The 17,501-nt window shown below is 35.2% G+C and overlaps 6 protein-coding genes and 1 long non-coding RNA gene across 9 annotated transcripts in view; 3 read left to right on the forward strand and 4 right to left on the reverse strand.

Annotated features, from left to right (window-relative positions):
* Window positions 1-162: 162 nt before the first annotated feature.
* On the forward strand, window positions 163-1,824 carry Apt1 (Acyl-protein thioesterase 1). Its single transcript, XM_065305155.1, has 5 exons — window positions 163-358; window positions 434-465; window positions 545-705; window positions 760-986; window positions 1,046-1,824. Exons 1-5 carry the CDS (start codon window positions 311-313, stop codon window positions 1,229-1,231), a joined length of 654 nt encoding a protein of 217 aa, XP_065161227.1. The 5' UTR covers window positions 163-310; the 3' UTR covers window positions 1,232-1,824.
* Window positions 1,825-1,827: 3 nt separating this feature from the next.
* Window positions 1,828-2,254, reverse strand: LOC135794027 (uncharacterized). Its single transcript, XR_010548773.1, has 2 exons — window positions 2,108-2,254; window positions 1,828-2,026 (listed from the first exon to the last, which is right to left on the reverse strand). It is a non-coding gene; the product is annotated as an uncharacterized lncRNA (long non-coding RNA).
* A 224-nt stretch (window positions 2,255-2,478) lies between these two features.
* LOC135794132 (uncharacterized) lies at window positions 2,479-3,394 on the forward strand. The gene is made up of 3 exons (XM_065305297.1): window positions 2,479-2,677; window positions 2,753-3,094; window positions 3,161-3,394. The coding sequence occupies exons 1-3, from the start codon at window positions 2,576-2,578 to the stop codon at window positions 3,278-3,280; spliced, it is 564 nt and encodes a 187-aa protein (XP_065161369.1). The 5' UTR covers window positions 2,479-2,575; the 3' UTR covers window positions 3,281-3,394.
* Window positions 3,286-5,030, reverse strand: HtrA2 (HTRA2-related serine protease). Its single transcript, XM_065305296.1, has 4 exons — window positions 4,227-5,030; window positions 3,984-4,167; window positions 3,721-3,925; window positions 3,286-3,547 (listed from the first exon to the last, which is right to left on the reverse strand). Exons 1-4 carry the CDS (start codon window positions 4,899-4,901, stop codon window positions 3,367-3,369), a joined length of 1,245 nt encoding a protein of 414 aa, XP_065161368.1. The 5' UTR covers window positions 4,902-5,030; the 3' UTR covers window positions 3,286-3,366.
* An 825-nt stretch (window positions 5,031-5,855) lies between these two features.
* Window positions 5,856-17,501, forward strand: part of LOC135794231 (uncharacterized) — a 121,584-nt gene continuing 109,938 nt past the window's right edge. For 2 of the 3 annotated variants that reach the window (XM_065305435.1, XM_065305436.1), the window contains exon 1: window positions 7,101-7,236. The gene's annotated coding sequence lies outside the window, so the exon portion shown is untranslated. Of the gene's footprint in view, window positions 6,051-7,097; window positions 7,237-17,501 lie in introns of those variants that run through there. The other variant, XR_010548838.1, reaches the window with a different exon arrangement.
* Window positions 6,075-6,774, reverse strand: LOC135794232 (NPC intracellular cholesterol transporter 2-like). The gene is made up of 4 exons (XM_065305437.1): window positions 6,688-6,774; window positions 6,502-6,612; window positions 6,265-6,443; window positions 6,075-6,196 (listed from the first exon to the last, which is right to left on the reverse strand). The coding sequence occupies exons 1-4, from the start codon at window positions 6,761-6,763 to the stop codon at window positions 6,098-6,100; spliced, it is 465 nt and encodes a 154-aa protein (XP_065161509.1). The 5' UTR covers window positions 6,764-6,774; the 3' UTR covers window positions 6,075-6,097.
* Window positions 7,035-8,432, reverse strand: LOC135794234 (uncharacterized). Its single transcript, XM_065305438.1, has 4 exons — window positions 8,276-8,432; window positions 8,095-8,205; window positions 7,853-8,031; window positions 7,035-7,226 (listed from the first exon to the last, which is right to left on the reverse strand). Exons 1-4 carry the CDS (start codon window positions 8,349-8,351, stop codon window positions 7,128-7,130), a joined length of 465 nt encoding a protein of 154 aa, XP_065161510.1. The 5' UTR covers window positions 8,352-8,432; the 3' UTR covers window positions 7,035-7,127.

Here is a 17,501-nt window from a genome sequence, read left to right on the forward strand (position 1 = left end):
ACAAAATGACAAAATTTATTTATTTTTATATATAGTATTTTATATTTGTTAAATAAATTGTATATATATGTTATTTTGGTAATTATGCTCTAAAACGTTTGGAAATAATCTTTACTCACCCCCAGTATAAATCAGTATAAAGTGACAAATCTGTCAAAACAATCAATCTGACAGCGTGTTTTTTTGCTTCAATATTCGTTACACATTATTCTCGCGAATAATCGTGTTACTGATAACGCTACTAATTTTATTATACACCACAAACCTCCGAAATACCTGTGAGCCGCCGCCTGAGTACCTCAACGAGAAAATGTCGGCGCCCGTGGTAATTGCAGCCTCTGCCAAACACACCGCCACTGTAAGTCAAGAAATCAGCATTAAACTTCAACCAGCATGAATTAACACCTGAAAATCCAATTATTGTCTATTCCAGCTTATATTCTTACATGGTTTGGGTGATACTGGGTAAGCATTACTAAATTACACCTGAAAAAATAAAATTTTATGTAAAAAATTTTAAACTTTGTGATTTTTCATTGAATAGTCAAGGATGGGCCAGTGCAATGGCAGCAATCAGACCTTCTCATGTGAAAGTAATCTGTCCCACAGCGCCGACGATGCCCGTGACGCTAAACGCCGGTTTTCGCATGCCTAGCTGGTTCGATTTGAAGACCTTGGATGTATCAGGGCCTGAAGATGAAGAAGGTTTGTTGAAAAAACTCATAAAATCAACAGTAAATTAATTATTTATCTAAACAGGCATTTTAACTGCCACTAAGTCAATCCACAACATGATTGCGGCCGAGGTACAAGCCGGAATTGAAAGCAAAAACATCTTACTCGGCGGTTTCTCACAAGGTGGCGCTCTTGCTTTATACTCAGCGTTAACTTATCCGGAAACTTTGGCTGGTGTAGCAGCGCTTTCCTGCTGGTTACCACTGCATAAATCATTCCCAGCAGCTATGAGATGCAGTGACGCCTTAAAGGTAGGCAACTTTTGTTACATATCTGTATTGAATTCAACTAAAATTGTATTTTATTAAAGGTGTTGCAATGTCATGGTGATTGCGATCCAGTCGTGCCATACAAATGGGGCCAGATGACCGCCTCGGTGCTGAAAACGCTGCTGAAGTCCACCGACTTCCAAACCTACCGCGGCCTGATGCACACCTCCTCCGAAGAGGAGCTGCACGATATCAAGAAGTTCATCGAGTCGAACCTCAGCCAATGAGGTCGCTCGCGATCGTGTTGCACGCTCACACACCTACGTAACCTGTTTATGTAAACGCGATAACAATGCATGCATGACGATCTAGACATCTAGCAAATTTTATCAACGGCACCGTAAAAGCAAACAAATGAATGAGAGAAAACAGAAAAAAATTAGCCCGAATTTTTTAGGTTATAGTTAGTCTAGACTAATTTGATATATTTTAAGGTTACCAGGCTTTCAAATCAGGTTATGAAACACTAAAAATTCACCAAAATTTCGAACAATATCGCTTAACATCTTCGACGCGTTTAACAATACCGTATTTAATGATGATAATGATGCATTATTCCAAAGAACACGTAATTTTGATATGTAGCTACATTTCCTAGAAAACTGTAATTATGTCGTGAGCATATGAGTCCTCGTCCTATCCAAACGAAAAATAACTTAGTGTAGGATATTCACACAAGTTAATGCATTTTATTTACTGATTTACTTAAAACTCTTAAAGAAAAGTAAAGAAAACCCAACTTTCTTGCCACATATGTATGATAAATATGAATATTGTTGGTTTAGGAATGAAATACATGTCATCAATGATATGAAATCAACTATTGTTGTTTAGAGATTCTTATTTTGAAAGTTACATCTTTGTTTTGGTGCAAAATTTAAAAGTTTTGTGCATTTTATGTTTATCCACCTAATTGTTGAACTTGCCTCCTGGCATAAACACCCAAACATGCTAGAATGCCCACTGTGCTGATGAATAATCCAAGGATTAACGCCAGGGTGTCTCCTGCATCAAACATTTTGCTGCAAAATGATTAATTGAGTAATATTTGTGTTTATATATTTATTAGAGAGATATGAGAGTGTAACACAAGAATTGCTTACGTGGTTTATGTTGAATATGATTGCCTACGTCGTTTTATTACTTTGTGTGGTGTTTGGTTGCTGTCGTTGAATATTATTAACAAATATGCGATGAGTTTACTTGTTATTTGTTGATAATTGAAGGTTATCTTTACTTTACAACTTTTAAGTAGGGTTAGCAACATTTTAAATTCAAGGAAAGAAAATTAAAGAAAACCATAAAATTATATTTTTAAATTGTTTATTTTTATTAAAAGACTTGCATATAACAACCTAAGGTGGCATATATATATATATTTGTTAAGTTTGATAGCATTTATTATCTAAAATTGTTAGAATTTGTTAACCCTAAGCATTTGTAAATAGGCAACTTTTCACACATTTAACCTATTACTGTGATTCTCTATAACTAAACAAACGAAACACACGTGTGTTTATTCAAAATGCACTAATTATTAAAGGAATTGTTAATTATTTATATTATTAACAATGGAAGTTGCATTTAAAAAGGTAGTTGAACACATTTTCAACAATTGGTCGGCGTTGCAACTTGCTGTTGATCATTCAATGGGAGGACCAAACAGTAAACAAGTAAGACTAACATTTAAATTTATTAAGCTTATAAAGTCACAAGGTTTATTAATACCTATTTAATATAAATTATAGATTGCTATTAGTACAGTTGACTACCTTGTAAATTACTTAACAAGTGAAAATGGCTTTGAAGTTGAAGACATTGAAGATGTCCTGGAAGAAATCATGGATCAAGAATTCAACACTGTCTGTGAAGATGACTCAATTAGAGGTAAAATATTCACTTATTTTAATAATTCCCTAGAAAATACCATCAAATATCTAATTTTAGAAGTATCTTCCCTCATGTTAAAATTCCTGAATCTAATAAAAGAAGGTAAAATGCAAGAAGTTGAAATAGAATATAACAAATTGCCACCTGGCACACAATGGTTATCAAAAGCACAATGTGTTCAACAGACACAACCTGAAGAAGTAAGTTTACAGTATTTTAAATTCATCCACTTTTTAATAAAAACATTAATTTAAAATTAAAATCAGTCAGGTGAATCTTCATCAGCTTCACATTCACAAGATGAAAATGATCAACAAAATGTTGATGTGCCAATGGAAGAAGTGAATGATGGTTGGACACAAGTAAAGTCCAAGAAACGACATTAGATTAATTCGTTAAACATATTTATTTAATAAAATCTCATGGTGAGTAACACAGAACTACTCAGCAATGAATATAAATACTTTTAAGTTTAATAAAACTGATCGATATCTTCCGGAGTAATTTGAACGTTCATTTTCTGTCCGTGGCGGATAATCGTCATGTTCATTTTGCGTATGTTTCCATCTGCTATGATTGCGTAGACGTCTTTTGCCACACGTACAGGAACATCGTTTATTGTTGTTACTATATCGCCGGGATTTAAACCACCCCTAAAAAATTATCATTTAAAAAATAAGAAATGACTTCTTATGAATTTCACAAATTTTATTTTAAAAGCTGTGATGTGTTTATATTTTTAAATAAAATTTATGAAATTCATTAAAATAAGTTTACTTTTCTTCTTTAAATAAGAAAAACTTTTTAAATTTATGTAGTTACTTACAAATGAGCTGGTGAACCATAAATCACCTTCATAACAAGAACACCATACTGCAAATCCGTAGGAACTTGATCATTTCGTTGTTTCAACTCATGCAGAATTTGTGGCGTGATTGTGAGCATAGTAATTCCCATATAACGTCTTTTTGGCCCTCCGGAAGGCGTCTGACGAATACCTCTAGAGTTTTGCAGGAAACCCTTAACATAATCTACAAATATTAAATAAAAATTAACACCAAAACAAAAAAATTAAACAAAATTCAATACCAATTGGTATGGCGAATGATATGCCAGCTGTAACCTTCATACTATTCACTCCAATTGCTTCCCCATCTAAATTAACCAAAGGTCCACCTGAATTTCCGAAAGTAATTGCTGCGTCTGTCTGAATATAAACCATGTCCTTTCCATGGAGACCCAATTCATCAGAACCGCGCTGAGTTGAACTCACCTACGAAATTTCATCATTAAAAGTATTTATTTATTTATAAAATTAATTTTTAAACATACCACACCTGATGTGACTGTATTACTCAATGATAAAGGACTTCCCAGTGCAACAACAAACTCTCCAGGCCTTAATTCCGATGAATTTCCTAGTTTCATCACTGGTAACTTCTTCGCATCGATTCGTACAGTTGCCAAATCACTCTGCACATCGATATCTTCTACTAAACCAGAGTAAACTTTACCATTAAACAGTTTTACTTCGACTTTTGTGTGTGGTTTATTCGTAACAACATGTGCATTGGTTAAAATCAAACCATCTTCTTTTATGATGAACCCTGAACCATTTGAGACAGTTGTAGGGCGTCCTGAGAAGAATTCTAATCTACGTGTGTCTTTTATTTCAATGTACACCACAGCTGGTGAGACTTCTTCAACTACATCGGCAATGAAATTGTGCAGATTTCTTCTGCCTTTTAGTGAAACAGCTTCCACTTTTTCAGTGTATAACTTGTACAGTAAGAGACCTGATGTTACATAGAATAAATACTTAAGGTTTTCCATGAAAACGCCTTCATTTTGATTGGTTTCTTGATTATTTTGTTTGGAAGTGTTTAAGATTGTGGATGTAACATATTTATTTCTGCTATAACTTTGAATTAAACTTGAATACTGCGGTTTAAACCTGGTGGGTGGTGAGTTTCGCCAGTGTTTTAACAATGCTAAAGCGAATTTCATTGTGCGCACTTAAGTTTTATTGTTTTTCGTTCAATATGTTTATAAAAATTAGGACAGATGTGAATTGTAAGGTTAAAATATGAATATGTGTCAGTTTTAAATTTAGCGGGGATAAAGAAAATAAAAATTGCTTAAAATTAATTGTTATCATTCTTCACGAAGAGATACTATAATTTATAATTATTTTAATACTTTTGTGTTTAAAATATTTATATATTATGTTTAATATCTTAATATAGGCAACTTATTATACATAAAATTAATACAAATCAATTTTGAACTTTAAATTTTCAATTATTAAAAATTGTTGCTTTTGGGATTTTCTCAAAAAAGAAAACATTATACAATAATAATATAATAATTTGTTTATAACAAAATATATTTATTTTGTATATAAAATATAGGCAACTTATTATACAAGAAAATATACACAAATAAACTTTGAATTTAGCGTACTTTAAGTTTTCACTTTTTAAAACTTATCGAAACTTGTTGAAGTTTCATTTGAGTGAGCGACATTTAAAAAGGTGTGCGAGAACCAGAGTTCACAAGGTCCCAAGCGTGTTGTCTATTACTTAAACGCGAGGCGAGGATAATTCTAAACGTCGAGCGAAATTACGGGCTGAAATAATTAATCCTCGCGAGATGATAGGGTACGCTCGCCGTAATTGATATTTATATTTCAATTTTCGATGTTCCACGAGTTCCATGTTAGCATGTTCTGTAAAAGAGTAAAAGGCAAAGCAGACACAGTCGAGCGTCGTGCGCTAATAGATAATGCGCGAGCGAGAAAAAGCGTGACAGCACGAATCGAACCGACTCACCAAAGAAAACAACCGCACACACACGCCGCGCGCGCAGGTAAAACAGGTAAAACAGGTGATATATATGCTGGTGGTCGATGTGGATCATATGGATCATGACCATGATGATCCGTTTGCTCGCATTTGCGCATGCGCGCATTCACAGAGATTAGCAGCGCGCAAACGCACGCGGCTGCGTCATACATCGACACCGGCGTGATTTATTAACGGTGGTTAGCGGCCGATTTTTGTGATCGATGTGCATCGCAGATCGTAAATCGTACTCGAAAACACCGCCGAGATTACACACACATTCAATCTGCACCACTCATTATCATTCATTCAGGTAATAAGCACAAGTACAAGTACATTACGTAATATCATATAAGATTTTTATTCTGTCACTTTACAATCGATCTGGAAACACGTAAAACCGACGCTGTTACCGTCTTCATCGGGCGTGTAGAGGGTCATTTCAATGCCAACATTAATCTGTGAATAAACAACATGAAATATACAAAACAAAACAAGTCATGTTGCTTTATAACTTTAGAACTTACAGTTGGGAAAGATTTTTTAATTTCCATTGTTGTGGCATAAATAACGCGCTGTCCTTCTTCCAGAGGGCACTCATCATCAACGAGTTCTTTGCAACCCTCTGACTCGTTAAGTGGGTAGTCTATATCAAGTCCTAATGCTGTAGCCAGGACTTTAGGTTCGAATGTGTCCAAATCATGCGCTGAAAATACAAAAACACAAATTTTATGTTTATTTATGAACAAATTAGATTAACTTACGTGCATCGAAGGTTATATTCCAGACAACAAGACTGTCACGTGGGAAACTGCATGGTCCTTTGTCACAGTCCTTCACTGTGACTGCATAAGGCAAAGGAAGTCCTGATTTACCTTTAAAACAATAAAATCATAAAAATTTCGTAGTTATTTCACGATTTTAAGCAAAATTTTATGATTTTTACTTACATACATTGACTTCGGTAGCTCTCGCTACCGAAACCAACGAAACCAAGATGGCGGCGACGCAGAAAAACTGTTTCATGATTAAAACTTTTCAAAGTGAAGTGGTAAATTTGAGGGCTGACTTTGGAACATACCCGTCTGTTACCGAGTAAAAACAGGCATTATTTTATCACACGGGAAACACTTAAGATGTTTGCTCATTGCTCTAATTTGAATGAAACTTTGTTTCGCAATGCGCAGGTGTGTCGCACAATTTGTTTACTCATTGCACGTAAAGCACACGATAACATCTTGATAAAAAAATTAATTGAGTCACAATGTTATCGAAATGGCTAAATATAAATCGTTCATTGATAAATTAATGTATGTTTATTTTAAATAGCGTTATAATACTCATGTTTCATTCATTTTAGATTTGACAATGGAGGAGAGCAGAAGCAAAATCAACCCACGACTTTTCCGTCGATCTGGAAGCAGGTGAATGGGAACTTGTCGCCATCTTCGTTGTAGGTGTACAGGGTCAGCTCAATTCCGAAGTTAATCTGGAAAAATGTAAGTTTTTGAATCAATTTTAAGGTTAGATTTAAGTAAAAGGGGAAATTTTAATGTCTAGTGCTTTGTTGTGGTGGCAGAAGTGTTCATTCGTGATATTCCTATCCCTATTAATATTATAAATGCGAAATTATAAGTCCTGATGCTTGTTACACTTTCACGCAAAAACTACTTAACCGATCATCATGAAAATTTGTACACATATTCTTAGTGGTCCCCGAATGGTTATAGGCTACTTTTATTTAATAAAGGTATTTTTAAATAAAATAAAATAGTTTAATAATAATACCTCTGCATGGCTATTTGACTACTTTATAATCTAGCATTCCAGCAATGAAGCTCAAACCTAAGTACTATAGTACCATCACACTGTATTATCACACTGTATTACCGACAGCTACGTCAACATCAAATCCAATTGACTACACTATGGAGACTGTACACTATACTTCCATAGACTATACTTTCAGCCATTTTAAACTTCCCGCCATTCTACTTCATTGTTACTTCTTCTGTGACTACAGACGCGTACGGAAGCAACTTCATTATTTTAGATATTCGCGGGTTAAAGCTAGTTTAATATAAAAGCGATCATACTCTTTGATATTACACTTACATTTGGATAAAAACTCAAAACCTCCATGGAAGTAGCGTATAAAACACGTTGGCCTTCCTCCAGAGGGCACTCATCGTCAACCAACTGATTGCAACCGTTTGGTTCAGCTAATGGGTAATCCACATCGATTCCAAGAGCATGTGCGATGATTTTCGGCTCGAAAATCTCCAAATCATTCGCTGAAAATAAAATTATCCAATTTTTAAATGCAGATTAATATAGGCAACCAGTTATGTACTTACGTGCATCAAAGGTTAGGTTCATGAATACTTCAGTGCCTTTCGGTAACTCGCATGGTCCCTTATCACAATTCAACACTCCAACTGAGACTGGTAATGGAAGACCAGATTTACCTTAATATTAAATAATTCAAAGATAATTTTAGTAAATTTGAAGTTTTTTTTTTATTTTATGGTAACTTACAGACGTTGACTTCTGTTGCGCTGATGTAGGCAACACACAGTGCAAGCACAACGGGAAACATAACTTCTTTCATCATTTTTATTTGTTTTTTTTTTGATTCGCAAAGAAAAAATATAGACTGAACTGTTTCTAGCTTCAGACTAATTCACCCTTTGGTTACTTCGAAGTATTTATACGAAATGATGAGATAGATAAGTAATTTTCCTCGAATTGAAGCAAATCGCACTTGAAAGGTGCAGGTGTTCAAATATTAACAAGTTAACACCAGAATTACATTCGATTAGGACATGAATATCAATTAAGCTTCACTTGTTAACAGACAGTGCGTAACGTGCATCCACCAAGTGGTTACACCTGTGTTTAATTTGTTGCTTATCAATTAATTCAACAAATTCAATTTATCGAGTGCGAGTGTGAAACAAAAAACGCATATTTTTACAATTTGTGATTTCTTGAAATTTGCCCGACACAAAACGCGAATAATTATGCGCACAATGCTCGGCGCGCATAAAACCATTATATTTTATGTGCCCATCCAGCGGTCGACAACGTGTGCGTTGGGGCAGCGGGCGCCCATTTGAATGGAAATCTATTAAACTCAATCGAACGGATGGGACGCGCACGGCGAATAAATACGAGCATTAAATCATAACGCTCGGCGCTGAATAGAAATTACAATCGCCATACAAATGCAGCGTGTGTGCTGCATGCGTGTGTTGGTTGCATACATCTCTCGGCATCGCGTTCGACATTCATGACGTTTTAACGTTTTCCGCGCACAATTACGGACGTTTTGTCGCCGGCCGGCGCAATGCCGCAATTATTTATGCGATAAGCTCGCCGATGCGATGCGCACAATACGTCGAACGCATAATGTTAATCATTCAAGGGGGAATAAAAACAACAAAACCATCAACGACTGCTGTACGCGTATCGCTCATAAATGGCAAAGGCTAAAAACGCCAAGTTGTGGGTTATACATGATGAATTCATGTATACATGGTTGCCTATATTAACTTGAAATGCAAAAATTCGTATTTGTTTGATGAATAAATGGTGTATACATGGTTGCCTACAATAACTTGAGAAGTAAAAATATACATGAGGAATATAAGATGTATAACCGGTTGCCTACATTAATTTGAGACCTAAAAATAGTAGGAACATGCATTCAAAGATACACATTAGCTTGGTTGCCTATATTAAAAGGAAAAATATACATGATGAATAAATGGTGTATACAGGGTTGCCTACCACTAATGTGAAACGTTAAAAAGTGATATTATATACATCCAGCGATACATATGTGAATCGGTCGCTGGGTTGCCTATAATAAATTGCAAACTCTTCGTAAATAATGCTCGTTTGGCGAGCTTTTTGCATCCGCGCGACAATAATTAACATCCTCGGCGAGATTATTACCTCGCCTTAATATTTTCCACGATTTTATTGACACAGCGTTCGGTTACATTGTGCGCACTTTCAAATCGCACGAATTCATGCGCGCTGCTCGTGCGCTCATAATGAACATTTTCCAACATTTGAATACGCGCTTGGATGTTGGATGCTGGATGCTGCAACTAAAAAGCTCAGCTGTGCGCGCGAGCGCGCTTAAGCCACACAGCCATGGGAACCGACCGCCGTGTCCTGGCCGGGTGTCGGACTTTAATCATTAATATTTCATTTTTAATGCGCCGTAAGTGTAGTAAAGTAAACCGGCGTCGTCGTCGGCGATAAAGAATGGTAAAGCACCTGTGTGCGCGACGCGCGCACGGCCGTCGCATTGCAATCCCACGCGAAATAAACTATTCTAATGTGAGATGTCCTAAAATGGATGCTCAAGTGGACTTGGACTGCTGCTAATGGAAACTATTACAAATTGCGCTTAACTAACTTAGATTTTTTGCTGTTTAAAAGCATTTTTTTGCTGTAAAACGGTACTATGCCGCTATTTAACTTCATTTGATGGATAATTTAATTTAATTTAGATGGCATAAAGGAAATATATTGTTTTTCCATGCTTAATAATCGTTTAAAGCTTAAAACCCGCTTTAAAATAGAAAAAACAACAATAACTTTTAAACTAAAAGAGGTAGAAAGTTGATTTTTGTGTTAATAAATCAATTTTATCAAGCACTTTAATTTTTACTATCGAAAATTTCAAGTGAGATAATTTTTTACATTTAATTTAAAAAAATCGATAAATTTTTGTGAGAAATTTGATTTCACTTTCTTTATCACTCAATTTAAGTGATATTTAAGTGTGGAATCAATGATAACTTATAAGTACTAGAGAAATAGAGTAATCGTTGCTTTCACACTAGAAAAAATTAGCATATTAACGTGTTGATAACGCGTAATTTGATTCGAAGTTTAATGTTCGATTTTTTTTCGTTTTTCGGTTGTTTTTTGTGTTTTTTAGCCTTTGAAAGCACGTTTATCTGTAATTCATGCGTGGCCGATCTGGTTTCGGACGTGTATGTGCACCATGAAGATTAATTCCGCTCTCCCAAGGCGCGATCGTCGAATTCCGAGCCCATAAATTTGCTTTTTAATTTACTCGCGCCTGTACGCGCCTCTTTGCGCGCGCTTCTTCCCCGGCAATGGAAAAAACAGTAATTTAGAGTTTTGTTAAAATTCTTTACAATTCCAACCGGTGCGCGCGCGCGCACATAACGCGCAATAAATTAAAATCGCGGCGTGTGCCCCGGCCGAGAGACGATGCATCATCATATGCAGCATGCATGCATATGTGTGAAGAAGAAGAAGTGGCGTGCGAAGGAGAGTGTCCGATCCGTTTAGCTAATCGCTTCGAAAAATGCCCGATTGTATGTAGTATGGCATGGCGGGCCGGTGTGAGGTAAATCCACAAATCACGCGCGCAAAGTGTGAAATCGGCCAGCGGGACGGCCGATTGTTCGCGACAAATGACGTCCGCCCGCGCGGACTCCCGACCGCGACCGCTCCGACAAGCAATAAATTCCCTCTTCGGTAATTACCACTATCACCATGCCTAAAACTTGCGGAAATGGCTAAATATATTTTTATGTTCATTTGGTTGCCTATACAATTTAAATTAACTCCTACAACAGATAAATTATAGTCGCACTGAATTGCGACACCTGTAAAATGTATTATAACCTTTTTTTCTTAAATATTTTAAGGTCAAAAGATGCACAATTAAATTCTGAATCAAATGCATTTAAAAGTAAAGAAAAATAACTTGTAGTTTAAAAGTTATTCGTAATTTTCTAAAAAATGCAACAGATTCTCTTCTGGAATTAGCTTTATTTCGGAGATTGTTGTTAGACACAGAAATGCCTTAAGTATGGTGTTGATTGGGTTGCCTGTTTCTGCAAAAAATGCTAAGCAAAATCAACGATTTGTCGCGATTCTCGCCTCTATTTAATTTTGAAAAATACAGTTTAGCCGTTTTCTAATAGATGGCACTATCATAAACCATGTGTGACAGAGAGTTGGCTGTTTAATATACACAATATTGAGCGTACAGATTTGATAATGCTCGTCTGTCACATCATGATTAAATTATCACATCCCTACTAATATTATAAATGCGAAAGTCCTGATGTTTGTTACACTTTCACGCAAAAACTACTTAACTGATCATCATGAAAATTTGTACACATATTCTTAGTGGTCCCCGAATGGTTATAGGCTACTTTTTATTTAATAAAAAAAATTATTTTTTAAATAAAATAAAGAAATTGTTTAGCCAATAATACCTCTGCATCTGGCTATTTGACAACTTTAACGCCATCTAGCATTCCAGCAATGAAGCTCAAACCTAAGTACTATAGTACCATCACACTGTATTATCACACTGTATTACCGACAGCTACGTCAACATCAAATCCAATTGACTACACTATGGAGACTGTACACTATACTTCCATAGACTATACTTTCAGCCATTTTAAACTTCCCGCCATTCTACTTCATTGTTACTTCTTCTGTGACTACAGACGCGTACGGAAGCAACTTCATTATTTTAGATATTCGCGAGCGAAGCCGCAGGTTAAAGCTAGTAAATTATATTTGTCAAATGTACCAGTGACAACTTTAGAGGCATTATTTTTTGAATTGTTAGCATTTCGTGCAAAATCATTACATTTATTAGCAAAACCAGAAAGTTTTAAAGTTATTAAAATTAAAATAATTAAAAATTTAGTTTTTCTTCCTTTTGACATTTAATATTTATGAAATCTTCATATTTCTCTTTCCTTAATTGGTGGTGACCTCTAGCGGTGAAAAATCAAAGCTTGTGCAATTAATAAGTAAATAAAAATAATGAATGTTTTCACTTGTTTCTCGCAACAGGTGCGCAGGTGATTTGCGATGCATAAATTAAAGCAACTCTCTACGATTGCTATTATCAAGTGACCTTTTAGTTTCCTAATATCTTAAGCGCAATGCGACGCGAACAGCATCATAACTCATCCGACGTTATTATAAGAATTAAGTCAGCGTGTTTTTATAATTTTTATTTTTATATAATATCCACACACACATAGCGCGACACACGCACAACACGACCAATTAAACACTGCGCGCAAAGATGAGCCAACCGAGCATACTCTCATCATACGTTCGGCATATGTTAATGAGTAAATAAATAAGTTTAAGTGCGCACGGTGAGCTGTTGTGCGGTTGTGTATAAAAGAGTACGACTAATGTCTAATGCGCTAATACGCTAATGTTCTAATGCGTTTGATAGTTTTGATGGTTGAGGCCTCATGAAGAATATCGAATAACTCGACGGCGCGCGCGCGAGTGGCTTTTTAGGTGTGTCGCGAGTTGAGGTTCTCAGCCGGGCCGCAAGACCGCAGAGATTAGTCGGAGGAGCCTGGCTGGCGCGAGTGTGCCACATATGATGGGTCACGACCTAAGACCTCCTGCAAACCTCTCTTCGTCTCCACCATGGTGAACAGCGAGCTGGAGACGAAATGCGCATCGATTCACACACATAAGCGATTACTAATAAATTAAACAACTAACGTACGCATGGAAAACACACTCGAGACGAAAATATCTTTGATAGTTTTTACTATAACATAAAAATACATTGGAATAACGGGGATGTGGTTGAATAATATTAGAATTGAAATTTTTACCAAAATAAAAATAGTTTTTTGTTAATTACTCGAAAACTAATTAACAAATATTAATTATTAATATATAAATATTTGTAGATTAAAATTCTGAATCATTTTTCGTGAAAATTTTATTTTTATTTGTATTTTATCAAAAGTTATAGCGAAATTTGTAAGAAAATTAATTTTTTTTCATAAAATCAACTTTAACTGTTTATAACTTTTTTTGTAATTAAGTTTTTGGTGATTTTCAAACATGAGTAGATAAACAATTTAATTATGAATCTATTTCCGAAAAATTATTATTTTATCACTGGTAGTTTGCAAGAAAATAAATAATTTACACATTGCTGTTATGACAGATAAAAAATATAGGTTAGGAAACAGATGCGTGCATTAAGTAAACATACTTAAGTAATATTAACTTGAAAATAATAGTTTTTACTACGACATAAGCAAATAACAGGTTGGTATTTAAAAAAAACATGATTTTTCAATTTTTACCAAAATAAAAACAGTTTTTTCTTAATTACACTTAAATTAATAATCAAATATTAATTAGTATTATGAAAATATCTTTAGTATAAAATTCTGAATAATTTTATAAAAAAAAATTTATTGTTACTTTATTTAATCAAAAATTACAGCGTAATTTAATTAATAAAAAAATCATAATTTTTCTATAAAATCATCTTTAACTGTTTATAACTTTTTTCGTAATTAACTTTTTAACGATATCCAAACATGCGTAGATAAACAATTTAATTACGAATCTATTCCCGCAAAAACCATAAATTTATCGCTGGTAGTTTGGAAGAAAACAAATAATTTACAAATTGCAGTTATGAGAAGTTAAAAATATAGGTTAGAAAATGGCTGTGTAGATTTAGTAAACATACTTAAGTTACCACGTTAATATGAAAATGAGTAAAGCTGATGAAGCATTCACTTCCTTATTGTCGTAAGCGCCCAGGATGATAAATGTGTCACGGCATATTTAGCTCATAATTGATGGCAGAGTGTTTTAGGTGGTTTTTGCGCGTCGCCATCTTGTACTTTACAGCAAGTACATCATAACTATACGTATTTATGTTAAAGACAATTAAATTTTATTGTTTCTCACTAAACACATAAAACTTGTAAGAAATTGAATTTTTTAAAACTTAATTAATTAAGTTTTTCACGCAAATTAAACAAAAATAACCTCAAAATATACCATTTACGCATAACTAACGCCATCTATATTCAAGTTATTTAATTTAGTTCTCTAAGTAATTAAATACATGTTATTTATGTTGGTGTAATTTGTGTTGCCTATCTGACACATGATCAATGCTTGTAAATTTCCAACAAAATTGATAAGCCACTGATAATAATTTTATGAAATTTTGAAATGGAATATTTCAGATTTTCTCATGCCTCTCCCGGCGGATATTAATTGAAACATTTCGCCATCTGTTTTACGCTCGCAATTAAAATGCGAAATATGAATTAACGCCCGATGGGCGCTGATAGCGTGTGCGCGCGCGCAGCGATTTAATTAAAAGACGCACTTCACCGAGATAGCGCAGATAACGTCGTCGTTGTCGACATTCCTAAATCGAAAAAAAACGCATTATAAACATGGAAGGTACTCGCGAAAAGCAAAAAAAAGCCTCCATGCATGCGAAGTCGAGCAGTCGGCCATTAAAAATATTTCACGCATTTAATCGCGCCACTAAACCGCGTCCATAAGTAATAATAACAATAATTTATACCGGGCGCGACGATACCAATGCCGCAGCAACATAATATTTTTTTCTGTGTGTTTTTCTTGTGGATGATTTAAATTAAAGTGGAGATTTTTCGAGCGTATTAACGTCATCGTCGCCAAGCAAACGCATAAAGAGCGCCCGTGGATCCTCCACACACGGAGATTAAATTACACGCAGACGCAGAACAAAAGATGGTAATCGACGATAACAACGATAAAAATGCGGAATTTTAACATCTTGAAGCATTTTGATGGGCGTATATAAAAATAAACACAAATTCAGACGAATCTAACCTTAAACTCAAACAAAATGGCTGATTTTTAATACCTAACCTCGAAATATGTTTCGCTAACGGTTGTAAACATGTCGGCGCTGTCAAAACATCATAACTGTGTAACATATCTAATTTTGAGTTTTTATGCGCGCGATAAATTTCGATAATGTTGTATCGTGTTTAGCATGTGTTGCTAATCTGTTTAATCCACTTAAATATCAACGTTTTTAATTTCAGCGTCACGCTGAGCGATGCCAAAATTGAATTGATATGACCTCATAAAAAATCACGCCATCACTGCGCGTAGAAGATAGTTGAGTAAATTAGTTTTATATTTAACACACGCGTTATTTATTTATGTTTATTGCGCTTGTGTTTAATCGGTTCAGCGGGCACACGCTGTTACAGTTAGTCGAAGTTGAGGTGCCTATATCGTTCGAATCGTTCGGATTTTATTGGATTTCGACGTTTTTCGGAATAGTTTGGGATTCCGACGTGATAAATATTCGATAATATTGGTCTTGAATTTATTTCTAGTCGTTTATATCGAACGAGTTACCGATTCAATGTTACGCATAAATTTCGTGAGTTATTTTATGATTTAGAGATGTTTCGAATAGTTTCTGAGACTGAGTTCCGTTTTTGTTGAAGGTTAATATGTAGGCAACTTAATTTACTACAACAGCGCCATCTGGTGAATAGTTTAGAGGGTTTTTTGGAGTAATTTCATAAATTTTTTGATTTATTTATGTTTTTTGAGTTGTTTTGAGTTGTTTTTAGTCTGAGTTTTGTTAATACGTAAATAAATACATAGGCAACTTGATTTACTTGAAAAAGCGCCATCTGACGCATAGTTTTGAAGGTTATTTTGACTTATTTATTAAATTTTTAGATTTATTTTGTTGTGTTAATGGGTTTTGAATAGTTTTAAGTTTAAGTTTTGTTAATATGTCAATTAATACATAGGCAACTTATTCTACATCAAAAAGCGCCATCTATTGCATAGTTTAGAAGGTTATTTTGACATATTTAATACATTTTTTGATTTATTTCATTGTTTTAAGGAGTTTTGAATAGTTTTAAGGCTGAATTCTGTTTTAGTCTGAGATAAATACGTAGGCAACTTATTTTACTGTCACAGCGCCCTCTGACGCATAGCCTATAAGATTCTGTTGGTTAATATTGTACTGATTTAGTTTTATTTTATTGATTTGCTTCACTACCTGACGCCTTGGGCGCAGATATAATTTTTTTACAGCCGGTCGTAAATTTCACCGATTCACGGCACGATTGATTTTTTTATGCGCGCTGGGGCCACCCACAATTTGTCGTCCCGGCCGGAGAAAAAGGCGCGGAAAGCCGTATTCGCGCATACAAACAAACACACACACACACGCAGACACGGTCGTCCTCTCTCGTCGGGCGATAATTTATATTTATTCACGATATTCCACCATTCGTTTAATATCTCACGAACGAACGAGAGATGCTGACCTCGTCTCGCGTGCGAACAAGTGAAACGAGCGAAACAAGTGAACACACAAACCGCCGGCGAGCGAAGCGACGCGAATGTGGCCGCCTACAAATTTCCAAGTTACGCCTCGATGTTCATCGATGTTTATTTACGATTGTTTGCCGCGCTCGCATCGAGAAATGTAGCAGAGACGCAGCGGGTAATTAATTCTCTTCCAATCACGACATCTGCGGCCCGCGAACGAGAGGAGCTGCACGAGCAACACGACACCGGCGCAAACAACACGTTGATTCAAGGATGCTTAAGCATTCAATAAATTTCAGAGACAAGACTCAAATCTGCATATGTTTAGAAAAAGACAACTAAATTGAATATTGTGCCAAATTTTCCCTGGGAAAATGATTCATTGATTCATTAAAATATATCACAATTAGCTTTAACCCGCGGCTTCGCTCGCGAATATCTAAAATAATGAAGTTGCTTCCGTACGCGTCTGTAGTCACAGAAGAAGTAACAATGAAGTAGAATGGCGGGAAGTTTAAAATGGCTGAAAGTATAGTCTATGGAAGTATAGTGTACAGTCTCCATAGTGTAGTCAATTGGATTTGATGTT

This window comes from Atheta coriaria, unplaced genomic scaffold (genome assembly GCF_025399875.1).
Source record: "Atheta coriaria isolate IRGN ID8LTWV9N9 unplaced genomic scaffold, Caltech_Dcor_3.1 hic_scaffold_6_pilon, whole genome shotgun sequence".
Lineage (NCBI taxonomy): Eukaryota > Metazoa > Arthropoda > Insecta > Coleoptera > Staphylinidae > Dalotia > Dalotia coriaria.

Excerpts from the sequence above, each read along its gene's own strand:
- Apt1 (XM_065305155.1), top strand. The coding sequence starts at position 311 with ATGTCGGCGCCCGTGGTAATTGCAGCCTCTGCCAAACACACCGCCACT. Across the intron at positions 466-544 it reads CATGGTTTGGGTGATACTGG|TCAAGGATGGGCCAGTGCAA; the intron begins GTAAGCATTACT and ends TTCATTGAATAG. Across the intron at positions 706-759 it reads AGGGCCTGAAGATGAAGAAG|GCATTTTAACTGCCACTAAG; the intron begins GTTTGTTGAAAA and ends TTATCTAAACAG.
- LOC135794234 (XM_065305438.1), bottom strand. The coding sequence starts at position 8,351 with ATGATGAAAGAAGTTATGTTTCCCGTTGTGCTTGCACTGTGTGTTGCC. Across the intron at positions 8,206-8,275 it reads CGCAACAGAAGTCAACGTCT|GTAAATCTGGTCTTCCATTA; the intron begins GTAAGTTACCAT and ends TTTAATATTAAG. Across the intron at positions 7,227-7,852 it reads TTTTGAGTTTTTATCCAAAT|ATTAACTTCGGAATTGAGCT; the intron begins GTAAGTGTAATA and ends ACATTTTTCCAG.
- LOC135794232 (XM_065305437.1), bottom strand. The coding sequence starts at position 6,763 with ATGAAACAGTTTTTCTGCGTCGCCGCCATCTTGGTTTCGTTGGTTTCG. Across the intron at positions 6,613-6,687 it reads AGCTACCGAAGTCAATGTAT|GTAAATCAGGACTTCCTTTG; the intron begins GTAAGTAAAAAT and ends ATTGTTTTAAAG. Across the intron at positions 6,197-6,264 it reads TTAAAAAATCTTTCCCAACT|ATTAATGTTGGCATTGAAAT; the intron begins GTAAGTTCTAAA and ends GTTTATTCACAG.
- HtrA2 (XM_065305296.1), bottom strand. The coding sequence starts at position 4,901 with ATGAAATTCGCTTTAGCATTGTTAAAACACTGGCGAAACTCACCACCC. Across the intron at positions 4,168-4,226 it reads ATACAGTCACATCAGGTGTG|GTGAGTTCAACTCAGCGCGG; the intron begins GTATGTTTAAAA and ends GAAATTTCGTAG. Across the intron at positions 3,926-3,983 it reads ATCATTCGCCATACCAATTG|ATTATGTTAAGGGTTTCCTG; the intron begins GTATTGAATTTT and ends TAATATTTGTAG.
- LOC135794132 (XM_065305297.1), top strand. The coding sequence starts at position 2,576 with ATGGAAGTTGCATTTAAAAAGGTAGTTGAACACATTTTCAACAATTGG. Across the intron at positions 2,678-2,752 it reads GAGGACCAAACAGTAAACAA|ATTGCTATTAGTACAGTTGA; the intron begins GTAAGACTAACA and ends TATAAATTATAG. Across the intron at positions 3,095-3,160 it reads AACAGACACAACCTGAAGAA|TCAGGTGAATCTTCATCAGC; the intron begins GTAAGTTTACAG and ends AATTAAAATCAG.